Source organism: Erigeron canadensis, chromosome 1 (genome assembly GCF_010389155.1).
Source record: "Erigeron canadensis isolate Cc75 chromosome 1, C_canadensis_v1, whole genome shotgun sequence".
Lineage (NCBI taxonomy): Eukaryota > Viridiplantae > Streptophyta > Magnoliopsida > Asterales > Asteraceae > Erigeron > Erigeron canadensis.
Window position 1 is genome coordinate 21,485,560 of NC_057761.1, and position 15,038 is coordinate 21,500,597.

The 15,038-nt window shown below is 32.7% G+C and overlaps 1 protein-coding gene across 1 annotated transcript; it reads left to right on the forward strand.

Annotated features, from left to right (window-relative positions):
• Positions 1-10,769: 10,769 nt before the first annotated feature.
• Positions 10,770-14,449, forward strand: LOC122586946. The gene is made up of 3 exons (XM_043758985.1): positions 10,770-13,321; positions 13,406-13,499; positions 13,703-14,449. Exons 1-3 carry the CDS (start codon positions 10,770-10,772, stop codon positions 14,447-14,449), a joined length of 3,393 nt encoding a protein of 1,130 aa, XP_043614920.1.
• The last annotated feature ends 589 nt before the right edge of the window (positions 14,450-15,038 follow it).

Genomic DNA, 15,038 nt, shown 5'->3' on the forward strand with positions numbered 1-15,038 from the left:
AGAAAGGAACTAAAATAGAAACTAACTAAACAGATGGAGCAAGTCATATGGGTTGATAGTCACCATATTGCATTATGCACATATAATCAACCTTCCTAATTCTACTTATGCAAACATTATTACGGCTATAACTTTTAAAACCATGGCTATTTATAATAAATAATACAAACAACCTGGTCAACCCTACCCGACCCCTAGTGGCAGGAGACGATCACGACAAGAATAAAGAAGGAGAATGCTCTAATGGTGGGATTACATATGACTCACCCTATTACCTTCATCCTTCCGATTACCCCAAACAACTTCATGTAAATGAGGTTCTCACCGACAACAATTTTGCCAATTGGAATCAAGAGATAACAAACTTTCTCTTTGCAAAAAACAAAATACAATTTGTTGATGGGACGATTAAAAAACCCGAGAAATCTTCCAAAGACTACATGCCATGGATGCGGGTCGATGCTATGATAAAAGGCTGGGTGACAACGGTCATGGAAAAGAACATCCGTAATAGTGTTAAGTATGCAGGAACGGCGTCAGAGATCTGCACAGATTTGAATTAGCGCTTCGGAAAGGAAAGTGCTCCAAGGGCTTACAAGCTTAAGCAGAAAATAGCTTCTACTCGACAAAACAATGCTTCTGTATCCACATATTTCACTCAATTACGGTCTATATGGGACGAGGCTCAATCCATTCATCCGTTTCCATGTTGTTCTTGCAACAAGTGTGAGTGCGATATTGGTAAAAAGATCAACGAACATCAAGAAAAGGAGCGTCTCTATGAATTTTTAATGGGTCTCGCTGCAAATTCGCCTTGGTTAGAACCCAGATTCTGGCCACTAAACCGATTCCATCACTCAGCATAACATACCACTTGGTGGCGGAAGATGAGAGGCAACGAAGTATTTCGAATGAGGGAAGAAAACAATCAGAACCAGCCGCTGCCTTTAAGGCCACACAATAACGAGATTTTTTTGCAGGAAGAAACAAAGAAAAGGATGGTTCTTCAAAGGAAGGCACCGTACGATGTAGTGAATGTAAAAAGGAAGGTTATAAACGAGAAGGTTGTTTCGAGTTGATTGGATATCCAGAATGGTGGCCCGGGAAGAAAAGGGATAGAGTGAAGACCAAGGCTGCATGTGTTGACACCGAGTCGAGTTCCATTCCTGGCTTGACAATTGAAGACTACCAAGCTTTATTAAAGCATTTTAGTGAGACAGGTAAAATTGGCGGTACAAAATCCGTTGCAAATATGGCTCATAAAAAGGCGAAGAGGGTGAGTGGATCGTTGATTCGGGTTGCACCGAATACATTACTTATTTATCCGAAATTCTTATGAACAAAAGGGACACCCCATTTGAGCCCCCTGTACTCATTCCTAATGGAAACTCCATCCCAGTTAAAGGGAAGGGAGACCACATTCTTCAAACAGGAGTAAAAGTCAATGGAGTCCTTCATGTTCCAGATTTCAATGTTAATCTTCTTTCCGTTAGTCGCCTCACCCGCGACCTTCAATGTTGCATATCTTTTTTTCCTGATTTTTGTATCATGCAGGGGCTACAAAGGAGGAACTTGATTGGTGTGGGTGAATGCCGAAGGGGACTCTACCGAATGAAGATGTTTCAAGAAAGATAGGCCATGGCTACTACTGTTAGAAACGTGGCGCAAGAGACTTGGACATGCTTCAAAAGGAAAGCTTACTAAGATGGACTTTCTCAAGAATAATACTTTTGATTTTGGTAATTTTTGTGATTCTTGTGCTAGAGCAAAACATACTCGATTACCTTTTCCTTCCAGTTTTTTTAAGACGAGTGATTCATTTGATTTAATTCATTGTGATATTTGGGGAGGGTATCGAGTTGCATCACATACCACTACAAAAAAACAGGCTTTCAGAGACTGAAAAATCAGTCTCCAATACACCATGATCAGTTACCGATGGTCTAACAAAGACTCATTTTGCTAGTTACTAATCAGTTACTAGAGCTTAGTTACGGAAAGTGACGTTATCAACTGAAATTTAGTCCTTCTTGTATTGAACCAATAAGGACAAGAGATCAGTCCCCAAAAAAAAAATTTCAGTCCTTATTTCTATAGACCGTTACCATGTTATTTCAGTCCCTAATGCATTTTATCGGTAAATGAAAGTCAGACACCAATACTATGTTACATCAGTTACTAATATAAAGGTTTAAGGACTGAAAATTAGTCTATAAAACATTGTTTTTAGTCCCTAATACCTTTGGTTCTTCTATATATTACCATACCAAATTAGTCTCTAATAAAGGGATTTTAAGACTAATTAATAGTCCTAGAGTCTAAAAAATTTTAGTCCTCAAGTTGCTACTATTGAAGACTAAAAATCAGTTTCAAGTTGTCATGCAATCAGTCTTTGTTAGAAAGTTTTAAAAACTGAGAATCAGTCCCAATAACAAGCACTTTCAGTCTTTAATTTACTTTTTTTTAAGACTGAATTCTAGTTTTAGATCAGTGTTTGATGAAAGACGTTAAAGACTGATTGTTAGTGGCAAAATCTAGATGAATTTAGTCTTTGATTTGCTATTTTTAGGGACTGAAAAATAGTTTTAGTTCATCACCAAATCATTCACTGATAAAAGGCTTTAACAGTTGATAATTAGTCCCAAAAACTATGCACTTTTAGTCCTTATTTTACTTCTTTTAAAGGCTGAAATTTAGTTTCAAATTAGTATGCGATAATAGATTTTTAAGACTAACTATTAGTCTATAAAACAGATATATTTAGTCTCCATTGCAATACAATATAACATATAATTCAGTCTCCATTGCAAGATTATATAGAACTCCAAAGCATAAACGAAAATAATAACAATACTTCATTAAAGAATAGTAATCACCAATTGAAATAACAAGAGTTTACTGATGGATTTAAAAATAAAACCAAATTCAATAGAAACAAATTTCAACATCCTATATATCACTATTAGTGAATTCATCATCGTTACCATCATCTTCAAAGTCAAAGTCTGGAAATTTTTCTCTCATGAATTTTTCCATTTTATCATACTTACGTGCAACTCGTTCGTGATTACTAACCTTTCTTCTCAATTCTTCCAACTCAGTTGAGTTTTGTTTAGATGTTGAGTCAGCTTGTTGTGATGATTCAGGTAACTCTTTCATCCAATAATCTTTTTTCCTCATCACAAGCCCAACACCCACCTCCCATCCTGATTGTATTGTCTTCTTCCGGCCACAAACACTTTTTATGGCTTGTCTCTCAATCTCATGCTCCATAACAGTAGTAATAAGAGTTCTTTCATCTTTTAATTTATCAAGAGCCGTCTGTTTATGTTTACAAATATTTTCCTACCATCATCAAATGTATGGAAACAAGATTAAAAGATAGTTGCACACAATATCATTTTTTAGTAAAAAAATATCATAATAAAATGCTTTTAAATAAGAAAGATGCTTACATATTCAATTCGTGCATCATCATTAAGCCATCCGTCTCCGTTCCCGTCCTTTGGTTTTTTATAATGCAACTCATAATAAACCTTGAGCGGGCTAGGCGGCGTTTGGGTCTCCGTATTTGTCTGAAACCATATCTTATTAATATAATTAATAGAGATAATGTCATCAAGTTGAAACACCGATTGGTAATATGCACATATCAATTGTCTATTTATTAATTATAGCCTGTTTAGTCAAAAATAATACAACAAACATGAAGATTTGATAAACTCAAATTCAGATCAAAAAACATAAAAGATTCTAACTAGACATTCTTTTATTTATAGACCAAACGAGATGTACTACTTAAAGAAAAACCAAGCAGATAGTTCACAGATCAAATTCACTTTTAACAGACTAGGACTGTTTCCACAGCACACCAGAAACAATTTTAACGACCAGGACCCTTTTTGCAGCAAACCAGAAACAGTTTTTAACGGACAGGACCTTTTCTGTAGCAAATGAGAACAGTTTTTAACGGACAGGACTGCTGCTGCAGCAAAAAAGAACAGTTTTTAACGGACATGACGACTACGGCAGCAAAACAGATCAGTTTTTAACAGACAGGACCTGCAGAAATTCAGAACAGTTTTTAATGGACCAGGACTACCGCTGCAGCAAAATAGAACAAGTTGAGCAACCAGAATCATTTTTAATGGACCAAACGGGTCAGTTACTTGCCATACTCGTTATGTAGCAACTTGGGCAAACCATCAAACTTCTAATGCAACCACAATCACTTGACCAAGTTCCATATAGTCAATACAAGTAACAAGAAATAACAATAGAAACTTACTTATTATACATACACTTACTTATAACCTACTAAGTGACACTACTATAAGAACCAAATAATATCAGCATGTAAAAAACTACACCAAAACCGGGCAATACAAGAAACGAAATCAAGCAACAATCTTAGTTTCATTACATTACTGGCAAACTAATCTTCAGCCTAACACACTAACTGCGGAAAAAAAGTAACAATTTGATTTAATAGCAAAGTTCAAAAGACAACACAAACTATCGATACACTTTTTCATGTAGGCACAGACATGTACAATTCAATTGATAGTAAATTGGTTCAATGAAAAGTGTAAACCTTACCATTGAGTGAACAAGATTAGCTATCGAACGAGAGCCCCCCCTGCTTATATTAACCTTTTTTTGTCTGTTACCTTCCATCTTATCACTATAATTCTAGAAAATATAAAATTGAAAATGTATCATGGTAATGAAAACAAAAAAGAAAGAAAAAGGTTAAAGTATATGTAATTTGATTTGTAAGATAAAGTTAGCATACTCACCCGGGTTTTTTCCAGCTCCCAATATTTGCACATGTGATTCCAGTTATCTGCACGACAACCAGGTTTTATCTTTTTTCTTGCCAATTCAGGATTTTTTATCCCTCCAACACTCTTCCAGTGCCTACTCAATTCACCTCGGTAGCGTTTCCAATGCTCACGTAGCCGAGCATCCACATAGTCCATAAATTTTAAATCTGTTCTTATCAAATCAAACTTTCCCTGGATATCATACATATGTTAGTAGTAGAACTCAAATTGTAACGAGTAACAAAATTTAAAACTTTACATTGAAATTGAAAATATACAAAACTTACTTGTAATTTTTCATACATCAAAGTTTTATGAGTTTGCGGAATTGAGTCCCATCTATGATACTCCATTGAACAAACATTGCGAATAATGATTCCACATTCAGTCGCAAATTTTGTTGCTGAAGGTCCAACGAAGGCCTTTGTGCCTTCAGCCATTTTCAAGGAAACTTTGGTACCATTAGGCAAAACTTCTAAAGTCTTAATTAAATTTTTGTTTGTATTTTGCTTGCGTTTATTAGGTTCCTTAACAAATTCTTCGGGATGTTGACCAGCAACTTCTTGTGCATTTGGCTGAATAGGTGCGACTAGATCATTATTTGGTTCTTCAATAGGGGTGGACTCCGCATTGCTTGCTTCTCCAAGCGGTGGGTCTTCAGCAATAACAGTATCAGGAATAGGTGTATCTACAGAAACTAATTGAAATAACCAAAGAGCAAAACAGTAAGACGATAGATCCTTATGGAGATTAACATGTATAAAATAGAACTTGTGAAACCTATTAGAATGTGGTCTACGAGTAAGATATACTAATTGCATGTTCCATCTCTTATGAACTGCATATATGATTCTGTAAATACATTGAATCAAAATCGATAATCAAAGATCGACTGTAGTTCCTGACCTTATATAGCACAAATTGACAAGTTGCAGCAGGAGAGAGATGAGTTTCAAAAGATGGTTATAGGAAGTCAGGTATGGTGTACACATCATATTCGTCAAACTAGCTATATACTTCACTTTCAGTGATATACATTTTAAAAACTCATCATGGTCGACAATTTGTGTCATGAAAAGCAAGTGACAACCTAACAGATCCATGAGATGAAGAAAAAGGAAAAGGAGTACATTAAGTATTTAAACATTCCAGTTTCTAGTAATTGGCAAATTAAAAATAAAAAGAAACGAAAAAAGCTAATATTAAGATCGATGATAACAAATAGTTTGACATTTTTAGAAGATTACCAGTCCACCCATTAAGACTATGATGAATTTTTTTCTTTACTTTAATAGCGTTCATGATGAAAAAGGGAGAACAAAACTTTAGTTAATACAAAATATTTCTTTGGGTAATACAAGATATAAAAAATGATGTCATTGTTAAAAAAAAATTCATATCCATACTTTGTAATGGAAATTTAACTCTTTATCAATATGAAAGAAGTTAGAAAAAACAAAAAAAAAGGAACTTTACCATTAGGTGTAGTCTTTGACAAACGGGTATTGCGTTTACGAGCGGGTTTTTTTACTACTGGGCTTCCATCAAGGATGGGACGGTCTGCTTGAGCTCTCTTTCTTGTAAGAGGCGTAACCATCATAAGCACCATAAATATCCACATTCTGTTGTTTTTATCTCAACTAAAAAATTATAATTAGTAAACAACAATAACTGGGCCCAGATTCTACATTGTGATAATAGATGGAAAAAGATCTGCAACTAAATCCTTACTCACAAGCCAGGGGTATCATTCTACATGATCACAGTTTCATATACACATTCACTATCTTAAGTTTCATTTTTAGTCATATGTCGATCCGTTTTCATTTTAGGGGTAACATCAAATCATATATAGGAGCCCAGATTCAATTTTTCCTAATCAGTGTACTCATAAAACATGTGCAACTAACAAGGACATTTATTCCATTTTACAAAAATACAGAATGAAGTAAAAACCTGCATTTTCATCGTAACAAGAGTAATTAAAATAAAATCATAAAAAGGCTTTTAATTAACTAAATAACGGTGAGTCATAACTTTTTAATAATTACTATCACCATCATCATGAATGTAATTTAAATAAAATCATACATAGGTTGTTAATCTGCCGCATGGCAAAAAAACATAGCAAAAGTAATAGTAACAGCATAGAACGATTATAAACCAAAAGCGACACACTAACGAATTAAACACAATAAAATTGTTATAAAAGTGAAGGAACAACTACCGTAAGCTTCAAATTGAATCTGAATCGCGCTTGAAAGAAAGATGGTTGAAGAATGAATTGTGGTGAAATAAAAAAGCAAATCAAGGGTTTTTCTAGGTGACTGACCGAGAATAAAGAGGAAATCCCGAAATTCATGGATGCTAATTGATTGAGATCTTTCAATTTTTAGGATTCCCTCTTGTTTTTCCCTCTAATTTTTTAGGGTTCCCTCTTAATTTTTCCGACCTGTGTTTGTAGAGGGTACGCAGCTTTTCCTTGTGCGTATGTTTACTTTTTTAATGATTGATAATGTTATATGGTCTTATAATTTGATGGGGTTAGTAATGATAAAGGCCTCCTTTTTAATTTCATTTATCTTTATTGGCAATAATAATCAACCCAAAATTTTGAGTTATATTTAATTTTCAACTATTTTATAACTTCAAATCGAAAGCAAAGTTTTTTTATAAGCTATAGTTAGTTTATAAGTTTATCTAGCTTTTAGTCCCGTCTGGTTAATGGATACTTTTAAAATATACACATACATATATATATATATATATGTTAAGGTAAATATCAAAATGATAAATAACAAAACATGAACAAAACAAATTTAAAAAAAATAAACCTTTTTATAGTAGTAAAAGAAGTCATAATAAAAAAACAATTGACAACAAACTAAATAAAAAGAGATGGAAAATAACAATACCATAACAACTTAATATATCAAAATGATAAATAAATACGAACAAAATACCAAAACTAAAATTAAAGTGATATAAAAAAACCGTATGTTTTCTTGTTGAAAAATTTACTAAACTTGATTTGTTTAGTAAGGATAGGAAGAAGATAAATAATATGAATGAAAATGATTAATAAATTTAAGTTGTATGTATAATAATTTATTAGGAAAATTTTAAAGATATTAGATACTATAGATATTGAGTTGGCTCGAGCATTGACAAACCTTTCTTCAAACTATACTATGGATAGATGTGGATATAGATATTGAAGTTATTATAATAAATATATCCAGGTATGTGATTTTTTTAAAAATAATATTAGAAAGTGTAGAATATGTTTTATCTATTAATTTCTTTTTAAATATCATGTCATATAAACTTTATAATATTTATTTCAAAAATTAAAATAAAATAGCTCTTTATATCTTTAATAAAGATCCTATCTAATATTATTAAGTAAATGCCGTTTATTAATTACTTAATGTAATAGTTATTTTTATTTTATAAATTATTATTGTGTTAGTTGATATATTAGCTTTATAATTATTGTGTTAGTTGCTTCTTTAGCTTTATCTTAGGTTATAATGCATCAATGATAAAAAGTGCATATTTTGTTTAAAATTTTAATTAACATATCCAGGTTGAATGCAGATTAAATTTTAATCGTGTCTTTTTATTTTCAAAATCGTGGATTTACCTAGGATCTTTATAATTACATACATAAAAACTCAATCGAACTTATAAACACAGTAGATGAAATAACCCACTGGTAGAACTACACCTAGACGAGGGGTAGGCCGAGCTAACGGGTCCGTTAAGTTTTTGTAATATAATTTTTCTGAAAAATTATATATTTATTGGTAGTATGGGTCAAATAAATATGTGATACCGGTCAATGCAACTAATTTTTAATAAGTATAACTTATAAAATATATTTGTGCTAATAAATATGAAAAGAATACTTCAAAAGTGAAAAAACTCTTAAAAAGCTAGACAAAATCTTTAATAAATTGCTAAAAGTGGTAGCAGCCTAAACGTTATTATTACTTTGCGGTGATAAGGCTAACGAAACAAATTATATAACAATGATATGATGGGAGAGACAAATAAAGAAACACCAAGAATTACAGAGAGAGCTTAATATATATATATATATATATATATTATAAAATAGTTGAACTAATGACTAATTAACCAATCACATCGTTTGATTTCATCAAATTGACTTTTGATGATGTTATCATTTAGATAAAGTACAAATTAAAAATCCTAATAATTATTATCCAAATATATTATTATATTAATATTTATATTAATTTGTAGAAAAAGTCTCATTAATTTACAGTTTTTTGTTTTTCATCAATAATTTCCACTTTTTAGCCCTGAATACTTAATTTATATCTATTTTTAGTCATCAACTTGAGAGAATTTTTTAAAATTTACAATCATTTAATTAAATAAAAAAAATTTAACATATGAAATATTTTCTACAAAAAAATATTTATTTGAAAACCTAATGAGTTATTAACAAATATTAGAAGAGTCCTAATTGTTATCAAAAAAATATAAAAACAATCCTAATTTTTATCATATTATCATAAAACAAGTGATTGAAAATAAACATATGCGTGTTATGAACGCGCATCATGATTAATTACATATACTTGAATGTCAAGTTCGGGATCACAAATATGTTTATATTTTAATTCTTAATTATTTTTCCTAATAATATCACATTATGAGTACATCTGTTTCAAAATATATTATAATGGAAAAAGTATTATATATAGCATATGTCTTGTGAAATGTCTACGGCAAACAATTTCATCAACATGTCTAGGCTAATAATGACAGTGAGGAACCTATGATTATTGTATTACAACTTGCAAATTATAACCCTTAAAACCGTGTTTTTTTTTTAAATTTTAAGCTTTATGATTTAAATGTATGAAGATCTAATATTTTTAATATCATAAATTCCGTGTCCAGTGTTGGAGACGGGTCTAAAATCTAGTAACAATTTATGTAAAAACCATATGATTAAACTTATAAACAATGAGTTATAGTGAGACAACGATTTATTTAAAACCATATAATTAAATTAAAAATAATGATTTCTAGAAAGAGATATTGTATATGAGATTGTATTGTATGATAAGTAAAAAAAGCAATAACAACATAACAATAAATATAATAACCATAATATTTAAGTATGTGAGGCTTAAGATTTAATCTCTTGTCATCTTAAGCTTAACCATCTGTATCTTTTTTCATTATCCCAAACTCCATTGGTTTCCTGCTCCGGTGCTACAGTATAAGAAACCTCACCAAAATCCACATCTACATCCATTCCCAAGTTCGGCCCATTAACACCTTACTGGACATACACCGATCGGTAACTGTTACTCTTTTTAGTTTTAATGTTCTTAATCAATAAGCGTGTAGATGTATGAAGAATACCAATTACTCAGTATTAATTTGTTTCAAATTATATATATATACATATACGTATATATAATGTATCTAAAATTGAAGATAGAGATGGTTATCTTTGCAATAGTAATTAATTGTGAATAATATTATTTGCCTTAGATGGATAGAACTGTGCCATATAATGCTTATTAGGAATGTAGTTGATGTTTAACAAATGGTTTTAATATTGTTGTTTTTTATGTGATTATTTTTTTCCGTATTGGAGCGAGACCATTTTGCGTTGTGAAATTTGACTAATTTTGTTCAAATTGTATTAATGCCCAATCAAATCTTTAAATATTAGGCTTCATTCTGTCTTTGCTGAAACCCTCTACTATAAAGCTAACTATTGCCCAAATAGGTAAATAATACAAATGGTTTATCCAGATTCTATGATATCACTCTAAAGATCTTATACAATATTTTTAGGTATCATTACACTAGTAAATGATACAGACATACAGTAATATATGTAGTTATATATTTTTAAATAACATCTTTTTTTGTTAACCAGGATTCACAATGAATTTGGACAAGAGCTGGACTAAAATCACTAATAAGTTTGATCGAAGGTTCATCAATGGAGCCATGGCTTTTGCAGAAATGGGTAAAAGGTACGTTGATAGTCAAGGCCATATGCATTGTCCATGTAAAGATTGTGTAAATGCAAGAAGGCATGAACCTTCAGTTGTTGCTACTCATATAATTCATAAAGGTTTTGATCCAACATACAACGTATGGCTATATCACGGTGAACATCTACCTGGTTATGAATCAGACGGATCAGACACTGAGTTTCTTGATGATGAACAAACTGAAAGTGAATCAGATGATGACGGTGAAAGAGAGTTACTTGATGATGCGTTTCCAACAGGCGACGGAAACATAGCAGAAAACATCAGGAACGATGCTGAACAACACCACAATCCAAATGTGGAAAAGTTATTTGTTGATATGGAGAAGCCTCTATACCCGGAATGTGATGAGTTTTCCGTACTGGGATTTTTGCTGGAACTGATGAATGTAAAGGTAACATCTAAAATGACTAATGTGGCGATGGATATGATTTTGGATTTATTTAGCCGAGCTTTCAAGGACGCAAACTTTCCAAAAAATCATTATCAAGCCAAAAAGTATTTACGTACTCTTGGACTAGGATACCAATCTATCCATGCTTGTAAATATGATTGTGCATTATTTTGGGAAGAAAATAAAGATTTAGAAAAATGTCCACGTTGCAACACTGGTCGTTATGAAGAAAAGAGTAATGGGAAGAAGAAACCGGTAAAAATCTTGCGTTACTTTCCCATCACAAGTAGACTTAAGCGCTTATATGCATCAAGGCACACTTCTAAGGATATGTTGTGGCACCATCAAAACAGAACAAAAGATGAGGGGGTTCTTAGGCATCCAGCAGACGGAAAGGCATGGAAGCACTTTGATACACTGTTTCCTGATTTTGCAAATGATCCTAGAAATGTTCGTTTGGGGCTTGCAAGTGATGGTTTCAATCCTTTTGGGGCAATGAGTCTTTCGTATAGTATGTGGCCTGTTGTGATCATACCATACAATATGCCTCCTTGGAAGTCTATGGTAGATGCTTCATTTATGTTGACATTGTTAATTCCTGGACGCGATTCACCGGGAAATAATATTGATGTATTTTTGCGTCCACTCATTGATGAGTTGAAACTTTTATGGGATAATGGTGTTGAAACATATGATTGTGAATCAAAACAGACATTCAACATGCGTGCTGCACTTTTATGGACAATCAATGATTTTCCTGCGTATGGTTACTTGTCTGGATGGACCACGAGTGGATACAAGGCATGTCCAGTATGTAACAATGATGCCTGCAGTATACATATACGGGATAAAATAGCATACGTGGGTAATAGGCGATTTCTTCCGGCTGGTCACTCATGGAGGAATTCACGAGACTTTAATGGGAAGATAGAGACTAGGGATCCACCTAAACCTGTCAGCGGAGATGATTGCTTGCGACAGTTGGCACATATGAATATTCATCAACATGGTAAACATCCTGCTCGTGGAACTAAAAGAAAACGAAACACAGAGGATCCAAATTGGTCAAAGAAAAGCATCTTCTTTGAACTCCCTTATTGGCCTAAGTTGCTAATCCGTCACAACATTGATGTGATGCATGTTGAAAAGAATGTGTGTGAGAACGTGTTAGGAACCCTATTAGACATAGATGGAAAAACGAAAGACACATACAAAGCTCGAATGGATTTGGAAGATATGAATATACGTAAAGAACTTCACTTAGTAAGAAATAATAATCACCTGCTTAAACCACATGCTTCGTATGTTTTAACTCGAGAGGAGAGAAAACATTTTTGTAATCTAGTCAAGTCTGTGCGTTTTCCAGATGGATTTGCAGGAAATTTAGAAAAAAATGTGATTGTTGATCAAGGAAAAATACATGGGCTTAAATCACATGATTGCCACATTTTACTACAACGCATAATTCCTATTGCAATTCGTCCTTTTATGACAAAACAGATTCGGGATGCATTAATGGAGTTGTCTCGGTTTTTTAAGAAACTTACTGAAGTGACATTGTATGTGTCAGAGTTGGAAGCGCTGCAGAAAGAGATAGTTATCATTTTATGCAAGCTTGAAAGAATATTTCCTCCATCTTTTTTTACAATTATGGTGCACTTGTGTGTGCATCTTCCTCAAGAGGCAATTTTAGGAGGACCTGTGCAATCAAGGTGGATGTATCCAATCGAAAGATACCTTGGCCATTTAAAGAAATATGTAAGGAATAAAGCTAAACCCGAAGGGTCGATAGCAGAAGGTTATGTTGTTGAAGAAGCTATGACATTTTGTTCACATTATTTAAGAGGTGTTGAATCAAAGTTTTACAAACGTGGCAAGAATGATGACAAAACATATAACGACGGTAAAAGCTTTGCATTGGATATTTTTAGATTAAATGGCCGAGGTGTTGGGAAGAAAGAAGTTTGTGTTCTTCCTGATGATCTTTTGAAAAAAGCAATGTGGTTTGTCTACAACAATTGTGAAGAAATTCAACCGTACTTGGAGTAAGTCTTTTTCTAATCATTTGTTGTTGATAGTTGGTGATAAATTTCATGTCAATAAATTTATAGTTTATATTCACTTGACAGAGAACACTTACATTCATTACAAAGTGAACATCCTGAATTGTCAGATTTTTCCAAGATGCAACAAGCGACATTCCCGGATTGGTTTGCAAAACGGGTACCAACGACGCTCAATTTTAATTCACTTACTTTGTGATATTGTACAACAATATACTAATATTAGATTTCACCATAAATTAATTTTTTTGTTGACATATGTATGCTTGTATGTTTGCATTCTATTGTTATTTACCTATTATTGTTCTTTCTGCTCATATAGACCCTTGACTTACTTTCACCATGATACATATTTGATATCAGGCTAACGAGGTGTATTCCCTAGATCCATCCCAAATTAACCAGGAGTTATATGTGGTGTCTTGCCTTCCAGATCATCGAGTGTCATTATACAAGGGATACATAGTGAACGGAGTTAAGTATATAGTTAAGTCAACAGATGACTGCAGGCGAACACAAAATTGTGGAGTTACTGTCCAAGGAGTTCATAATAATATTGAAGACGACTATTATGGATATATTGATGAGGTAATTGAATTGTCATTTATAAAAGATTACCGTGTTATATTATTCAAATGCACATGGTTTGACACTGATCGGCGAAAAAAGCACGTGGTATATGAACCTCACGTCATAAGCATAGACACGTCCCGACATGTTTATAAGGAAGATCCTTTCATTTTAGCAAATCAAGCCAAACAAGTATTTTATATCAATGATTCACTTAAACCAAACTCACAATGGAAAGTGATTGAAAGGATTAACCACAGACACTTATGGGATATTCCAGAAGACAATAATGCAGAGAATTTGCTAGAAGATGTCAACCTTCTTCGGGAAGACATTCCAGAAGAAATGGTTCAAAATGTTGATACTGGGCATTCTCATGATACTGGAAATGATTTTATTAATGATGAGATAGAAAATTCTGATCACGATATGGAAGATTTTGATACGGATTCAAATCTAGATGATTTAGACAGTAATGAGATAGACAATAACATCTCGAATTTTCAGATTGAAAGTGATGAGTCGGACGGTGATGACTAGGTAACCTTATTAAGATAAATGGTTATTCATTTTTATTTTAACTACTTGTGTTATACTTGTACTAATATACCATGTAACTTAACTTTTTCATCTAGTAAAGGTCGAGGTCCAACCAAGCTAAAGTTAAACCTGGTAGTGGGTGCTGATGTGAGAGAGTTCTGTAACTTTTTTAGTGGTTATGTACCTATTTCTAAAGACCCGTCCTCGGAGCAACAACAACCTCAAAGTTTAGCCATCAGTTTATTTTGGAGGCTTACTGCAACGAAGGTTCCAACATTTATAGTAAATTTATTTTTGTCAAAGATTAGATTTGTTTTCATTTCAAATAATGACGTAATCAAGTCGTTCTAACCGACTAAATACTTGATGCTTTGATTAATACGTTCCTGTGCAACTTTTAATTATTTTTTTAGCTTTGTTAATGGGTAGATTATTGATGTGAGGAGTCATTTTGAGTATGATGTTAGTGGGTAATTGATAGCTATTATTGTACTTCTATGTGTTCTTGTTTTTCTTTTCGTATAATTGATGTGAAGGGGCGTCGTTTGTGAGGTCTTGCATCATTTTTTCACAGTGAATCTTCTTGTGG

Coding starts and splice junctions, on each gene's coding strand:
- LOC122586946 (XM_043758985.1), top strand. CDS start 10,770: ATGAATTTGGACAAGAGCTGGACTAAAATCACTAATAAGTTTGATCGA. Junction 13,322..13,405: donor GAAATTCAACCGTACTTGGA/GTAAGTCTTTTT, acceptor TTCACTTGACAG/AGAACACTTACATTCATTAC. Junction 13,500..13,702: donor CGGATTGGTTTGCAAAACGG/GTACCAACGACG, acceptor ATTTGATATCAG/GCTAACGAGGTGTATTCCCT.